Genomic DNA, 17,259 nt, shown 5'->3' with positions numbered 1-17,259 from the left:
CTACCTGGGGGTGTGGCTACCATACTGTCTCTCTTCATATTCCAGGGATCTTTTCCTTGCTCCAGACAGGTGATCAGATCCGGCTTAGAGACATCAATACCTGCTTTATTAAAAATAAGTAACATGAATCTTGCTCATATTCTCTAATTACCTACCTATTACTGTGCTTAGTAAAGAGGATGTAATAGAGTATTCTAGAAAATTCATCCCAAAATTCTATTTAATGACAGAAAGTTCTTAACATTTAGAAAATATTTTAAATTTGTAGGCCCTTAATTTCACTACTCAGTACTTATGAATCAAAAATTAGTGGTGGCAAATAGATTTTAACATACGGGCAACAATATTTTATACCACTAAATTTCTGAAACTACCACTACTCTAGAGTGAAGGGTACAGACCAGCTCAGGAATGCAAAAAGTTCAGGCTAAGATAAAACATCTTGAGGAAATTTTTTTTTCTACGCAGATAATTCCTCGAGATTTTTTGAAAACAGGAATCAGAAACTCTATTTATGCAAAGCATAAATTACCAAAAATTATTCTACAAAAATGGAGAAATGAAACCTTTAGTGTATATAAGGAATGGTGCATTAAAGTTATTCTCACCCAAGAACACCAGGTTTCTGAAGTTCTCTAACATCACTTTCCTATACAAATCTTGCTGAGCAGTGTCCAGACATTGCCACTCCTCCTGAGAGAATTCTATGACCACATCCCTAAATGTCAACGGCCCCTGAAAAACACACATACACACATATTTACAAGTGTCCACGGGTAGAATTTATCATTTGAATTAAGGTTAAATGAGAGAGTAAAGAAAGTTGGTTCTGACTTACAGGAATGACTGAAATCATCCAACATTCTCAACATAGAAATATTCTCTAATGTATTCTCTAACTCTGAGAAGAGAATGGTTTAAGATCCACAATACTAGTATATATATGATAATTTTATGAACAATAAGGTATAAAACTAAAGGCATAAACACAAACATGTACATTTTTTAGTGTTATATTTGCATCACAAAGAATGAGTAGTGCATATTTTTCAGGCAAAAATGACATGTTGAGTTAGACGGCCCCTCTCAAGTTTCAATGTGAACAATAAACTGGAGATCTTGTGCAGATTTTTATTTTCAGAAGATGTGAAATAAAGTCAGAGATTCTGAATGTCTAACAAGCTCACTAGTAATGCCAATGTGTTTGGCCCAAAAAGAATATTTTGTCAAACATCCAGTAAGTGGAAGAGTCTGAGTTTTACCAATTTTTCTGGCCTGTAAACAAAGATAAGAGTCTTCATTTTCCAAAGATAGACATATGCAAACAAAACCTAAGAAAGAAAGGCAGCTACCAGATTAAATGTGATGGTTTATGCACAGCTCTTCTTTAGCTACATAAAGATACTTAATAATGAAGAGAAAAATAATTAACTCTATACTGAAATAAATATTTCAGAGAGCTCTTGAAGTAAATTTTAAAATCAACTGCATGAGGACAAATGTTTATGATGTGCTGACGCACACCAAATAACACAGCATCACTGCTGAGATATTGCCCCCCAAAAAGTATAGTCTGAATTTACCCATACAGAAAAATCAATTTTATGCAGAGTTTAAGATGCAGATATCTTCTATGTTCTGACATTTTTAATAACAATTTAAAGTAGTCTTTCTTTAGCACCCTAGAAAGCATCGCCCAATAATTTTTTTTTCAGAACTTTCAGGGTAATAAATGCCATCCTGTTTAAATGAGGATTTTCTTAATCCTGTTCTGAATAGAGCTAATGCACACATATGAAACCTCAACATTACATGTTCTCCGTCTTTACTAAGAACATTCCCCCAACAGGAATCTTGAGTATCCACATCTTCCCACGTTCAACAGCAACAAGGGAAACATTTTTAATACTGCAGATTATAAATTCATGGTAAGAATTTTGCATGGCATATAAGAAGTCATGATTTAGAGAGTGTAGAGAAGGCTCTGGGATATAGGAGAGAAATATTTTGCAGAGACCCTTGACTATCACAAGAATTTTTTAAAGTAGTTAAACTCATTAGGGGAAAGAAACACAAGCAGAGAAGTAAAGGTTTGCAAGGACTAAATGCATCGCACTCCAGGAGGCAGAGTGGACACAGCTCTTCATCTGAGACATGTTTAGCTGAGGAAAAAAAAAAGCCATTTTTCCTCTTTCATCTTCTTTGGAAATGCTTTTCAGATGACATTCTCTGGAGAAGTTACGCCTGCATCTTGAAAAAATTCCTTTAAAGGTGTCAGCACCACCTGTTTACCTGCAAGCCTCACACCCACAGAAAAAATAAGTAAGACCTGTAGAAAAAGCCCACCCATTTCTGTCCTTTATAGCAGCAGAGATTCAGGAACAATGAACTGCTTGATGAATATAAAAATATGTTTCTCTATTTCTGTCTTCAGGTGCCTGCCTTTGCCACAAACACCAGCAATTTCTGCTACAGTAATGGAAATATGGGTGACATTGACCTCTCCCTATCAAAACCAAACAGAACAGTACCTGTGACTACCTTTTAGTGCAAAGGTGGTACTTAACTCTCATGAATGTATCTTGAACCCCACACACTTGATTCTGGTCTCGCCTTAGAGTCACATGAGAAACAATTAAAACAACACAAATACTTTCATCTAGAACAATACACAGAATCTGTGGAAAGGGTACAAGTAAAGAGATTGCTGCAAATTGGCCATGTAATGCTAATGAGAAGTCTAGGCTGATAACCACTTAGCTAAGCATTGCCTCTCAAGCTTTAATGAACTCAAAAATCACTTGGTAATGTCGGTCCCACTTTATGTAATGTGATTCTGTAGGTTTGAAAAGGGTCCATGGATGGGTGTTTCAAACAAGTCCCCTGTCAATGCTGATGTTGCTCCCCCTGGGCTCATTATTAGCATTAGAGAAAACAGGCACAGCACAGTGTCCCTTACACTCCACACTCTTGTCACAATACAATATTTCTGATCCACAAAGAAAGATAAAAAATGTAAAGTTTCATATTCTTTGCTGGCTCTCTAAAGTTTACAGAGGACAGAGAAGGTAACAATGTCTGAATAAGTCTGCATTTAAAAAACAACAAGTACACATGAACTAATGCAATGTTTATTAAGCAGGTACTATGTGCTCAATAGTACGTTAGAGAGCACAGTGCTGGGAATAACACATTATGTGTTATTATTTGTTATTATGTCCTAATAACACCTTGAAAGTTCATAGTAAGTGTTCAATAATTCTCAGGATTTAGATAAAGGACCCAGAATTATTATTTTCTTCTCTGTTTCTCTGTCATTGATTTTCTTAAAAACATATGCACTAAAAGCTATATACAGACAGATGAAGATATATAGATAACTAAAAGCTAAATATAGACAGATGAAGATATATAAAGAAACACAGACATAGAAAGAGCTTAATGTAGTTTAGAGAAATTTTTTTGTGTTTATATTTACTTGTTTATGACTTGTAGAGCACCTACTGGATCTGCAGGAATAGAAAAGTTGCTAAATGGAATGTTTCTGTAAGTACTGGTTTTACTACAAAATTAAAAAATTAAGATCTTAAAATGTATAGTTTATTTTTCTTATGTATCTGTTTTTGGGTTTCAGGATATTGCGAGCACCAGCTCTAGAAAGTCAGTAGGATTTACCCCCCAAAACTTGAATCTTTATAAATCCATTTTGTAAGGAAAGACTCCAGAGTGGAGCCAGGCCTAAATAAGGCCTCCAAAAATGGCTGATCAGAACTGGGGCAGGGAAAAGAAACTAGGTAGAACTTGTTTTCTACATCACTGGGGTATTTCCAGTTTTGCTTTTCCTAACTTACCTAAGGAAAACTTAAATCCTGGCCTGGCACGGTGGCTCATACCTGTAATCCCAGCACTTTGGGAGGTCGAGGTGGGTGGATCGCCTGAGGTCGGGAGTTCAAGACCAGCCTGACCAACATGGAGAAACTCCGTCTCTACTAAAAATACAAAATTAGCTGGGGTGGTGGTGTACTCCTGTAATCCCAGCTACTCGGGAGGCTGAGGCAGGAGAATCGCTTGAACCCGGGAGGTGGAGGTTGAGGTGAGCCGAGATCGTGCCACTGCACTCCAGCCTGGGCAACAAGAGCGAAACTCCGTCTAAAAAAGAAAAAAAGAAAAAAGAAAAAAAAAAAAAACCTTAAATCCCAGAGTTATGTAACACAATCTATTTTTGTCACTGCTGTCAATTTTATAACATATACTAATAAGTAATTTAAATGTTTAAATTTTAAAGTTTTCTAGGATAATTTTATTAGAAGATAAATATGTATTCTTAGAAAAGTAAAAGAAACACAAATAATAGTAACAACTCTTCAGTGCATAAATATACCTTCAGGTGATAACTTCAGAAGTCACAACAATATTAAAAAGAAGCGGCCCAAGTTGTTTTTGCACACATCTATTCATTGTACCAACCATCTAATGCTTAATTCAAACTTGTATCCAGTTGCTGGTCTAGACTAAAATTTCCTGGATGGCAGGGACCTTGACCGCTTCATCTATTTTTTTGAATGATCGTATGAAACGGAAGCAATTAGTTTGTTTGGGTCACCAGACCTCCTCTTTTTCTTTCACCCCAGTACCAGAAAACTTGAGAAACTCTCATCTGGGTAACAACCGATGTTATCTCTTGGTTGTTACGAGGGAGAAAAAAACACAGGATGTCTCCTTTCTTTTACAACAAGACAGAAACAGAATTAATCATTCTTGTTAACCTGATATAATTCTACTCTTGACATCCTCAAATGTCTTAAGGATATCCAGATGATTAGGAGAGGGTTCCCAGTGACCCAGGGCTGATGGCCCAGTGATAAGCCAGGCTGGAGAAACTCGGGTTGATTCTAAATAGACAATGGAACTGCCTTGGTGGAGCTCCAGAACCTGGATCCCCTATCCTGATTTGCTAGCTTTTGGGTAAGAAGATGGACAAGAACACTAAGCCTCTGGATCCTTTGTGGCCTTGATCTCTCACTCTTAAGATTCTTGTTTACACTTACAGATTCTGTCATCAGATTCTACTTACACCTAGAGCCTCTCACAGACTGTAGCAGGTCACTGAACAAGATTGAAAAGCTTAAAGAGCCATACTCTCAAATGGGGGATTTAAGATTTCTACACTGACATCTCATAATACAGAAAATGCCTTCTGTTGGTTTTCAGTACATTCTCAATTCAAAGTCTGGCCCTGTCTTGGAAATCCCAGGCAGAGGCCAGAACTTATGTGCAGATTCTAGGTGGGATCAACCTGACTCTGCATCCTTGGGTGTTACAGCAAGCAGAGTACAATCAAAGGAGAGATCCCTTCATACAGGCTGCTCTAGCACATTCTAAGTAATATGTCTACCTAAAAGAAAAAAACTGAGGCAACATGAATATCAGTAGAGAATTCATCTGGGCCAAGCTTGCAGATTGTAACCTTGGAGCAAAGATACATCCTCCAAAGAGTGAACAAATAAGAAATTGGATCCCTGAATAGACCAGTAACAAGCTCCAAAACTGAGTTAGTAATAAATAGCCTACCCACCAAAAACATCAAAGAATCAGAAAAATTTACAGCTGAATTCCACCAGATGTAAAAATAAGAGTTGGTACCACTTCTAATATTATTTCAAAAGATTGAGAAAAGGGGACTTCTTTCCAACTTATTCTATAAAAATAACATTATTCTGATACCAAACTCTGGCAAATATAAAACAAAAAATAGAAAACTTGAGGCCAATATTCTTAATGAACATTGATGAAAATATCCTCAACAAAATACTGGCAAACCAAATCCAGGAGAACATCAAAAACCTAACACACTATGATCAACTTGGTTGTATCTCTGAAATAAAAGGTTGGTTCAACACACAATAAATGTTACTCATCATATAAACAGAACTAAAGACAAAAACCACAAAGTTATTTCAATAGATGTTTTAAAAGCTTTCAATAGCCCGGGCATGGTGGCTCACGCCTGTAATCACACCACTTTGGAAGGCCGAGGCAGGCGGATCATGAGGTCAGGAGTTCAAGACCAGTCTGACCAATACGGTAAAACCAATCTCTACCAAAAATACAAAAATTAGCCAGGTGTGGTGGCGTGCACTTGTAATCCCAGCTACTCAGGAGGGTGAGGCAGGAGAATAGCTTGAACCCGGGAGGTGGAGGTTGCAGTAAGCTGAGATCATGGCACAGCACTCCAGCCTGGGAAACAATGTGAGACAATGTCTCAAAAAAAAAAAGAATGAAGCTGGAAGCATTACATTGCCCCTCTTCAAACTACATTACGGTAACCAAAGCAGCATTATACTGGCATAAAACCAGATTCATAGAACAATGCAACAGAATAGAGAGCCCACAAATAATGCCACACACCTCCAACCATCTGATCTTTGATAAACCTGACAGGAATGTGAAAAGAAATCTGTATTTAATAAATGGTACTGGAATAACTAGTTAGCACTATGTAGAAGATTGAAACTGGTCCCCTTCCTTACACCATATATAAAAATCAACTCAACATGAATTGAAGACTTAAATGCAAAACTTAAAACATGCATGTTCATTTCACCACTGTCCACAATAACAAAGACATCGAATAAACCTAATTGCCTATTGTTGGTAGACTAGATTGAAAACATAGTATGGTAGCATGAGGTGACTCACACTTGTAATCCCAGTGCTTTAGGAGATTAAGGCAGATGGAATGCCTTAGCTCAAGAGTTAAAGACCAGCCTGGGCAACATGGCAAAGCCGCATCTCTACAAAAAATAAAAAAATAAAAATTAGGCATGATGGTGTGAGCCTATAGTTCCAGTTACTTAAGGGGCTGAGGTAGGATTCCTTAAGCCTTGAGCCTTGGAGGTGGAGGCTGAAGTGAGCCAAGATTGCACCACTGCCCTCCATCCTGTGTGACAGAGTGAGACACTGTCTCCAAAAAACAAAATAAAGATTTAATCAAAGTAAAATATGGTACATAAAAATCATGGAAGACTATGTGGCCACATAAAAACAACACAAAGCTGGGTGCTGTGGCTCATGCCTGTAATCCCAGCACTTTGGGAGGCCAACGCAGGTGGATTACTTGAGATCAGGAGTTCAAGACCAACCTCGCCAATATACTAAAACCCTGTCTCTACTAAAAATACAAAAACTTAGCTGGGCATCATGGCAAGTACCTGTAATCCCAGCTATTCGGGAGGCTGAGGCAGGAGAATCACTTGAACTTGGGAGGCAGAGGTTGCAGCGAGCAGAGATCACGCCACTGCATTCCAGCCTAAGCAACAGAGTAAGAATTCGTCTGGCTGGGCGCAGTGGCTTATGTCTGTAATCCCAGCATTTTGGGAGGCCAAAGTGGGCAGATCACAAGGTCAGGAAATCGAGACCATCCTGACCAACGTGGTGAAACTCCGTTTCTACTAAAAATACAAAAATTAGTGGGGCTTGGTGGGGTACACCTGTAGTCCCAGCTACTTGGGAGGCTGAGGCAGAACTGCTTCAACCTGGGAGGCTAAGGTTTCAGTGAGCCAAGATCGCACCATTGCACTCCAACCTGGACAAGAGCAAAACTATGTCTCAAAAAAAAAAAAAAAAATTTGTCTCAAAAAACAAGCAAACAAACAAAAAACACCAAGATTAAGTCCTCTGCAGCAACATGGATGGAATTGGAGACCATTATTCTTAGAAAATTAATGCAAAACAGAAAACCAAATGCATGTCATCATTTATAAGGAAGAGCTAAATAATAAGAACACATGGACATAAAGGAGGAACAGTCACAGAGGCCTAGTTGAGGATGAAGGATAAAAGGACAAAGAGGATCAGAAAAAAATACCTCTTTGGTGCTATGCTTAGGAGAACTCACTGACAAAATAATCTACACCAAACCCCCATGAAACAATTTTACCTGTATAACAAACCTGCATGCGTATTCCTGAACCAAAAAGAAAAGTTAAGAAAAGAAAAACCCATGAGTGCAGAAGAGCGCAGTGTAACTGGAAAGAACTGTTTGTTCTACAGATAGTGGTCCCGGTGGGGCTGTACTCTGATTTATTTCTGTGTCCTTGCAGGTAGATGAGATTATGAACAGGTGCTCCATAATGCTAGGTAGATGGAGAACACAGGTTACTGCTGCATATTCAGTGTCTGGGGGTGGGGATATGCCAGGAGACTTGTAGACACTTTTGTGGCTTTTTGGCAAGAAACACTAGGATCAAAAATGCTGTGGTGAAGTTCCTGATGGTGGTGCCTAGTCCTGGGAGGACTGTGGACACATCAATGTCTAATGGGTGTGTTTGTGAGTGGGTGGGAATCCTGTGGTGGCAGCTGTGAGACAAGGGAGTCTGTCATTAGAGCTCCTTTCCTCTGAGTTTTCATTCTCTCACCCTAAGAGAAGACCTGGAATCACAGGACAATGGGCAGTGGGACAGTCTGTACAGAATAGAGCCTTCCATTTTCAGACACCTACAGTTCCATTGCAGGCCACGCCTCTGTGATATCTTTCTTCTGGCACCAAATCAGTAGAGTTTGCTGAATACCAAGCAATTCTCTAACACCAACTCGGTGTGTAATATTTGAATTCTGACACCACCCAGGGTGAGCACAGACGCTGACTCCAGGGGCTCAGTCTCACAACACTGTCCTCACTGCAGATGCCAGTCACAAACCCCATAGGCCCATCTGTGTGTCTGAGCTACTGTTTAAACACTGGGGACTCTTTCTCAAGTTCAATTATCTGATCGAGCTACTCACAGAACTCAGGAAAACACTGTAGTTATGTTTACCAGTTTATTATAAAATATACAACTGATGAAAAGTCAAATGGAAGAAATGTATAGGACAAGAACAGTTTATAGAAAGAAATACCCTTCCCATTATGACTTAGATGGTGCTCTCTTTTCTTATTTATTACATAGCCAGACACAGACTCTGTCAGAAGTACACAGCCTCCGTTTTGAATACGGACTGAGTAAAATAAGGCTAAGACCTACTGGGCTGCATTTCCAGATGGTTAGGCATTCTAAGTCACAAGATGAGATAGGAGATCAGCACAAGATACAGGTCACAAAGACCTGGCTGATAAAATAGCTTGCAGTAAAGAAGCAGGATAAAAGCTACCAAAACCAAGATGGTGATGAGAGTGACTTCTGGTCATTCTCCTGCTACCCTCCCACCAGTGCCATGAGAGGTTACAAATGCCATGGCAACATCAGGATGTTACATCATAAAGGTCTAAAAAGGAGATATATAAATAATCCACCCTTTATTTAGCATATAATTTAAAAATAACCATAAAAATACACAACCAGCCTATGGAGAAAGCCATTTCTTTTATTTCTTTACTTTCTTAATAAATTTGCTTTCATTTTATGACTTGCCCTGAATTCTTTCTTGAGCGAGATACTAGAACCCTCTCTTGGGGTCTGAATCAAGACTTCTTTCTGGTAACATTTTCCTGGCAACTACAAAAGGACTATACTTAAGAGACCTCTGTCCCTGCCCCCAAAAAATTATCTGTGGATACCAACTGGCTGACTTTGAGTCCCTATACCTAGATAAAGGATGAGATTAGGTTGGAGGCACAACTTAGGAAAGTCAGAGTCTCTTCTAAGACAGCGTGGGTTAAAGGAGCCTCTTAAAGAAGGCAAGGATGCTTGACTGTACTTGGATTCAAGGTCCAACTTAGGAAGTTTATAGTCCTTCCTAAGATTTAGGTTAGAAACCCCTCTCAGCAAAGTCCCTCTCAGCTAAGAAATGGTTTCACATTACTGGATGTTAATTGCTATTCTTTTAGATTAATCTGTCTTGCACTCTTTGCTGGTGCCTATGAGTGACAGAATTAGGCATCCATAGGACCAAGGGATATGGGGAGCTTTTTCTCCTCTAAAAGGGGAAACCTGAGAGCTGATGGGACTTCTGGAAATGATCCTTTTGCTACCAAGAAGCGGCTGCCTGAATTTGTCAAATATATTGCAGTTGTACTTTTTGTGTAGAAATGCAGGATAAACTTTCTGGATGTTTCCTATTCTTTATTTTATTTTTATTTTTTGAGATGGAGTCTCCCTGTCACCCAGACTAGAGTGCAGTGGTGCGATCTTGGCTCACTGCAACCTCTGCCTCCTGGGTTCAAGTGATTCTCCTGCCTCAGCCTCCTGAGTACCTGGGATTATAGGCGCGCCCCACCACGCCTGGCTAATTTTTTGTATTTTTGGTAGAGACAGGGTTTCGTCATGTTGGCCAGACTGGTCTTGAACTCCTGACCTCAAGCGACCTGCCCGCCTCAGCCTCCCAAAGTGCTGGGATTACAGGCGTGAGCTACCACACCCAACCTACCCAACCTAGATGTTTTCTTAAATTAAACACTAATTAATCTTAGAGAGAACCCCTTTTTTGAAACTCAGAGTTATGAATGGCCCTCACCATACTGATGAGTTTTGACTGAGCTCCGGTCTACCTCAAATACAAAAGACTCTAATAGTTAAGGAAGAATATCATTGCCCCTATACAGCATGAAGTAGTTACAGAAGATGACTTTTCATCCCTCTTGTGATTAAGGGGGTTTTTTGTACAAAAGAGGGGAGAAATGTCAGAGGCGTATTGAACCAGGGCAAATCCATTTTGAATAGGGGGTGGTTAAATAGGGCTGAGACCTACTAGGCTGAATTCCCACATAGTTAGGCATTCTAAGTCACAGGATAAGATAGGAGGTCAGCACAGGATACAGGTCATAAAGACCTGGCTAGCAAAACAGCTTGCAGTAAAGCAGCAGCATAAAACCCAACAAAACCAAGATGGCAATGAGTGTGACCTCTGGTCATCCTCACTGCTACACTCCCACCAGTGCCATGACAGTTTACAAATGCCATAAAAACATCAGGAAGTTACCCTATATGGTTTAAAATTGGGATAATAATCCACCCCTTGTTTAGCCATCACGGTGAAACCCGTCTCTACTAAAAATACAAAAATAATTTAGCTGGGTGTGGTGGTGGATGGCTGTAGTCCCAGTCAGTCAGGAGGCTGAGGCAGGAGAATGGCTTGAACCTGGGAGGCAGAAGCTGCTGTGAGTGGAGATCATGCCACTGCACTCCAGCCTCACAAGAAAGCAAGACTGCATCTCAAAAAAAAAAAAAAGAAAGAACCATAAAATGGGCAACCAGTAGGCCTCCGGACTGCTCTGCCTATGGATTAAGCAATTCTTTTATTTCTTTACTTTCTTAATAAACTTGCTTTCATTTTACTCCATGAACTCACCCAGAATTCTTCTCTAGAGTGAAATCCAAGGACCCTCTCTTGAGGTTTGGACTCGGACCCTTTTTTGGTAAAAACTTGGCACCTTTTCTTCTTTTTCTCATTAAAAGAGTCAGCTGTATTTGTCTTCAGTGGTCTAAATAAAATTTTTCACAGACTACTGAATTTTGAGCTACCCTCAATCTGAGCCATTATACCATGTCATTCTATATGCCTCCTAAGAACATGCTGACTTCAGGATAAAACATTCTCTGATCTGAAATCTGATTTTTAACCCCCATTTGCCATTCCCCTCCATACTTTCTAATCTTGTAGGCTCCACTCTATGAAAAAAAGCCCTTGTCTACCTAAAATTGCATTCCTTAAAGTTTTTATAATTGGTATTCCTCCTGTTGCAATCCTCTTTTTGAATTCTTTTTTTTTTTTTTGAGATGGATTCTTGCTCTATTGCCCAGGCTGGAGTGCAGTGGCATGAATCTCGGGTCACTGCAACCTCCATCTCCTGGGTTCAAGCATTTCTTCTGTCTCACCCTCCTAAGTAGCTGGAATTACAGGTGCACGTCTCCACGCCTGGATAATTTTTGTATTTTTAGTAGAGATGGGGTTTCACCATATTAGTCAGGCTGGTCTCGAACTCCTGACATCAGGTGGTATGCCCGCCTCAGCCTCACAAAGTCCTGGGATTACAGATGTGAGCTACCATGCCCGGCTCTAGAATTCAATTTTTTTTTTTTTTTTTGAAATGGAGCCTCACTCTGTCACCCAGTCTGCAGTGCAGTGGCATCGTGTCAGCTCACTGCAACCTCTGACTCCTGGGTTCAACCATTTCTCCTCTCTCAGCCTCCAGAATAGCTGGAATTACAGGAACCCACCACCATGCCCAGTTAATTTTTGTATTTTTAGTAGAGATAGGGTTTCACCATATTGGTCGGGCTGGTCTCAAACTCCTGACCTCAGGTGATCTGCCCATCTTGGTCTCCCAAAGTGCAGGGATTACAGGTATGAGCCACCGCGCCTGGGTCTGGAATTCAAATTTTTTAACAGAAATCTAACTTTGTAACATATTACAAAGTCTAGAAACTGCCTTAAAACAATAACAACTTCATGGTCAGTAAGACCCTCCCAGTCCCCTTTTGTCTTAACCTTAACTCATCTGCCTGTAGCTTTCCAGGATTCTGTAGCTTCTCTCAGCAGAAAGGCTTCTTGCATGACTGAAGTGAGCAGGCTGGAACACCTGCAGGAGAGGCTCTCCAGAAAAAACTAACTGGACCTTTAATAACCTCCTTTTGCAGTCTCAGTATGAGCTTTAGCTCTAAGTCACTGGGCTCAAGCTTTAATTTCCATGTTAGAGTTACTCACTTGGTTTTTGAAACTAAGTGTTTGAAAAATCCAAAAAAATTACTCAGACACAGTGTTCATATAAGGGAAGAAAATTTTAAGGTGCTTACATTTTATACCTTAATAAGAAAAGCAAAAGTATTTCTTTCAGTAAATAAATGTATTATTTTATTAATTCCATTAAAAATCATGCAGCAAACATTTAGTCACGTGGAAACACTTCTAGGCAGTACCAAGTTTCATCTCATAAAATTTAGCATAAAACTCAGAAATCAAGATAACAGAATTCAAACAGAGATATTCGCTGTCAAAAATTTACCCTGAGAAAAAAAGGAACTGATGTTTTTATGAATCTATGTAACTCAGCAATTATCCACCACATTTTCTTGTGGAAATGTATTCATTTTCTACAGCAAAAATGGAATAGAGATTTTTCCTCTTCTTTTTTGGTAGCATTCTAAAAGCTAAGCCTTGAAATTCTATTTGAAATCACCCAGCCATAAAAAAACCACACCTGAGAAAATTTGTAAACTCACTCTGGGAAAGAAAAAGGTAAGTGAAAATTTTTGATAAATGAAATATATGATTAATTTTTTTTGAAACCCACATCTTTTATGCCCTTTGTAAATATTTTTCTACCTTTCAAGCCCTACTAATATAACGCAAGTTACGGCTAAAAAACTGAGGTGAAAATAAGTGAACAAATCTCAAGGTGGACAAATCCAGGAATGGCAGTGCTGGTTACATAACAGATGTGTCTGACTCATGTTTCAAGTCAGGCCATTCAATTACTGGAGAGATCCTTCCACCCACTCCTGCTCACTTATGTGCTCAAGAACCACCCATTTAGGAGACACTGCACCATTTCTCGGTGACTGTCCCAGGTGCATTTTACTTTGCAAGCTCTTACGCCATCTCACTGGAGTCAGTTTGTTATTGTTTTTGTTGTTTGTCTTTTGGGATACTAGTTTTTGGTCACATATTTCTCACTTTTTTTTTTACTTTTTCTTTTACTATATTTATTTCACTATTCTGCTCCCTTACAGAATCCAGGGGGCAGAAATCATTTCTGTGTTTTCCCCTCACTACCAGCATCTCATTGGCTGACAAGCAATTTATCTCCATGAAATGGAAGCTGGGTTGATAGAAGACAATTTATTCATTATTAGAATAATTATTATTATTACTATTATGAGACCGAGTTTCGCTCTTGCTGCCCAGGCTAGAGTGCAATGGCAGGATCTCAGCTCACCGCAACCTCTTCCTCCCAGGTTCAAGTGATTGTCCTGCCTCAGCAACCCTGAGTAGCTGGAAATTCAGGCATGCACCACCAAGCCCAGCTAAGTTTTTTGTATTTTTAGTAGAGATGGGGTTTCCCCATGTTTGTCAAGCTAGTCCCGAAGACAATTTTAACATATCACGGGGTTACCTTTTCAAAATAAGAATACTCCAGAAGCTTCCTCTCAGCCCCAGGGTATCCACTTGCCCCCTTGACAGGATACACTCCATATCTCAGGTCGTCCTATGGGAGAAAATAAACCAGAGCTGATATCCACTAGACACTCTAGTTGACATAACCATGGCAGATATCTCAGTTTATCCCCAGATAATACTGAAACCCAGGACCAGGAAAAAACTAAATGGTGGCTGAGGACACATCACCCCATAAATTTTCCAAAGCGGAACTCTGACCCAAAAACATTCTGATAACATCTCTGTGCCTAAAAAGATAAAAGGAAAAAACACACTGAGATTTTTTGCAATACAGTGTGAGGGGATTATCATTTGCTTTCTTTTCATGGAAAATATTTACAAACAGATAACAAATCTTCTTAAAAGCACCATTTGTCTGGGTGTGGTGGCTCACGCCTGTAATCCCCACACTTTGGGAGGCCAAGGCGGGCAGATCACCTGAGGACAGGAGTTCGAGACCAGCCTGATCAACATGGAGAAACCCCATCTCTATTAAAAATACAAAATTAGCTGGGCATGGTAGCACATGCCTGTAATCCCAGCTACTCCAAGGCTGAGGCAGGAGAATCGCTTGAACCCGGGAGGCGGAGGTTGAGGTGAGCCGAGATCTGCCACTGCACTGCAGCCTGGGCAACAAGAGCAAAACTCCGTCTCAAACAAAAAACAAACAAACAAAAAAACCCAAAAACCCCATTTATGCAGGGCGCAGTGGCTCACGCCTGTAATTCCAGCACTTTGGGAGGCCAAGGCAGGTGGATCACCTGAGGTAGGGAGTTCCTGACCAGCCTGACCAACGTGGAGAAACCTTATCTCTTTTTTAAAAAACACAAAATCAGCCGGGCATGGTGGGGTATACCTGTAATCCCAGCTACTCGGGAGGCTGAGGTATGAGAACCTCTTGAACCTGGAGGCAGAGGTTGCAGTGAGCCCAGTAGGCACCTTTGCACTCTAGCCTGGGCAACAAGAGCGAAACTCCGTCAAAAAAAAAAAAAAAAAAGCACCATTTAATGCTTTGCCAAAAAATTATTAATTAACATATGGTATAAAAAGTACACTACAAAATACGTGGCCAGGCGCGGTGGCTCACGCCTGTAATCCCAGCACTTTGGGAAGCCGATGCGGGCGGATCACCTGAGGTCAGGAGTTCGAGACCAGCCTGTCCAACATGGTGAAACCCCGTCTTTACAAAAAACACAAAAATTAGCCGAGTATGATGGCGCGCGCCTATAATCCCAGCTACTAGGGAGGCTGGGGCGGGAGAATTGTTTAAATCCGGGAGGCGGAGGTTACGGTGAGCAGAGATCGTGCCATTGCACTCCAGCCTGGGAGACAGAGGGAGACTCCATCTCAAAAACAAAACAAAAAACAAAAAAACACAAATATATGACAACATGAATTAGGGAGGAAAAGCTGGCATTTGGGAACTCCAGAAGAAACTGAAAATTTAGTATCTTCCTGCAAGCCAGAATGAGGCTGGAGTAATGAGGGATGGGGGTTAGACTTAAGACCCTGCTTTGGGACCCAGGTGAAAAATACAGCAGAAAATCACTTCCCTGTGGAGTGTGAAAATAATTAAGTGGCAGGCAATTAGACTGACATGTCTCTAGTCCCTGGGTTCCTACTTTAATTAAAAAATGTAACTCAGGCGCATTATTTTTAATTACTACATTAAGAGAAACAAAATTCAGGCTTCAACTATAAACTGCCAATTGAGCTGCAATTACATAACCAGGAAATTTTCACCTTTAATGTACAAATTAAGAAACCACATAACTGTACCTAACTTATTACTAAATTTGGTTTTCTTCATCATGCATTTTACAAAAGACTTTCTTTCAAGCCTCTCCCATAGACCACAAACTACAAACCATAGCTCGGTGCTCTACAATTCTAGAACCACTCTTTGATTAAATTATTTATTTATTTATTTAGAGGCAGTCTCGCTCTGTCGCCCAGGCTGAAGTGCAGTGGCGCGATCTTGGCTCACTGCAAGCTTTGCCTCCTGGGTTCAAGCCATTTTCCTGCCTCAGCCCCCCAGGTAGCTTGGACTACAGACGCCCGCCACCACGCCCGGCTCATTTTTTGCATTTTTAGTAGAGACGGGGATTCACGGTGTTAGCCAGGATGTTCTTGATCTCCTGACGTCGTGATCCGCCCGCCTCGGCCTTCCAAAGTGCTGGGATCACAGGCGTGAGCCACAGCGCCCGGCCTAGAACCACTCTTCGATTAAATTCTTTTAATATTTTTGCAGTGACTCCCATTAACTTTTAATAGGAGAAAATAGGAACTGGGAACCCCACGGAACAAAGTTCTTCCCATTCATGAACCAAGTCAGGATTCTCCCCTGACGACCCTCTCATAGTCCCTGCACAATCCGGTAGAGAAGCGGCGCTGCGAATGCAGAGATTCCCAGAGAGGGCTCCAGGCAAGGGCACAGTCACGATGCAGGGAAGAGACAGGACGCCTGGGGGCCCGGCTGTCGGCGCAACCGCCATCTTATGGCTGAAGGCGACTGAGGCCGAGCCGGGCAAGGAGAACTCGGGGCACAGATTGTGAAGCTGACTACAGGGAGGCCTGAGTCCGGGCACAGCCACTTCCCACCGGTTTCAACCAGCCCTTCCCCTCTCTCGGGATGTAGGACTCCGCACTCTCACCATTTCTAGGCTTCCAGGGGGTCCCGGCGTCTTAGCTGTGGATTCCCAATACCTGCAGGTCACAGGGCTACACAGGCTGGGCCTCTAGGAGCAGAGGACACAGAGCAGTGAAGACCAGACCTGAAGCTCCAGGTGCAGCTAGAGACAAAGGATCCGACAAATCCCGCCACATCCCGGAAGCCGTCCTCTCCGCTCAAGCTGCGTGCCTGATTGGACAGTACCCAGCCCAGCTTCGCTGATTGGATAGCGTTTAAAACCCCACCCTCTCAGGCCCTGACTGACAGAAGATGTAATTAGATGCTGGGCTGAATGAAGGAAGAGTGACCATCTAGGCTGCAGCCTTTTCAGGCAGGGCTTCCTCCCTGAGCTGATAGGCCCACCCCAAAGGGTATTTGCATTCAATCTTGTGTATAAGGTCATATGCATTTGTAAATAATACATCATATGACTATACATAAATGAAAAGGATATAATAACAAAGGTTTTAAAATTTCAGGTTTTTTACCTTCCT

The 17,259-nt window shown here is 41.0% G+C and overlaps 1 protein-coding gene across 7 annotated transcripts in view; it reads right to left on the bottom strand.

Annotated features, from left to right (window-relative positions):
• ZNF738 (zinc finger protein 738) overlaps positions 1-17,259 on the bottom strand; it is a 167,142-nt gene that overhangs the window by 11,744 nt on the left and 138,139 nt on the right. For 4 of the 7 annotated variants that reach the window (XM_025367756.1, XM_025367752.1, XM_025367753.1 and 1 more), the window contains exons 1-4: positions 16,749-16,977; positions 14,051-14,143; positions 609-735; positions 5-100 (exon numbers count right to left, since the gene is read on the bottom strand). In XM_025367756.1, the coding sequence (XP_025223541.1) occupies positions 5-100; positions 609-735; positions 14,051-14,143; positions 16,749-16,751 (319 nt within the window). In that variant the 5' untranslated portion in view covers positions 16,752-16,977. Of the gene's footprint in view, positions 1-4; positions 101-608; positions 736-14,050; positions 14,144-16,748; positions 16,978-17,259 lie in introns of those variants that run through there. The other 3 variants (XM_025367749.1, XM_025367750.1, XM_025367754.1) reach the window with 1 other exon arrangement.

Source organism: Theropithecus gelada, chromosome 19, assembly GCF_003255815.1.
Source record: "Theropithecus gelada isolate Dixy chromosome 19, Tgel_1.0, whole genome shotgun sequence".
Classification (NCBI taxonomy): domain Eukaryota; kingdom Metazoa; phylum Chordata; class Mammalia; order Primates; family Cercopithecidae; genus Theropithecus; species Theropithecus gelada.
This window is presented reverse-complemented; position numbering and strand designations above follow the sequence as displayed.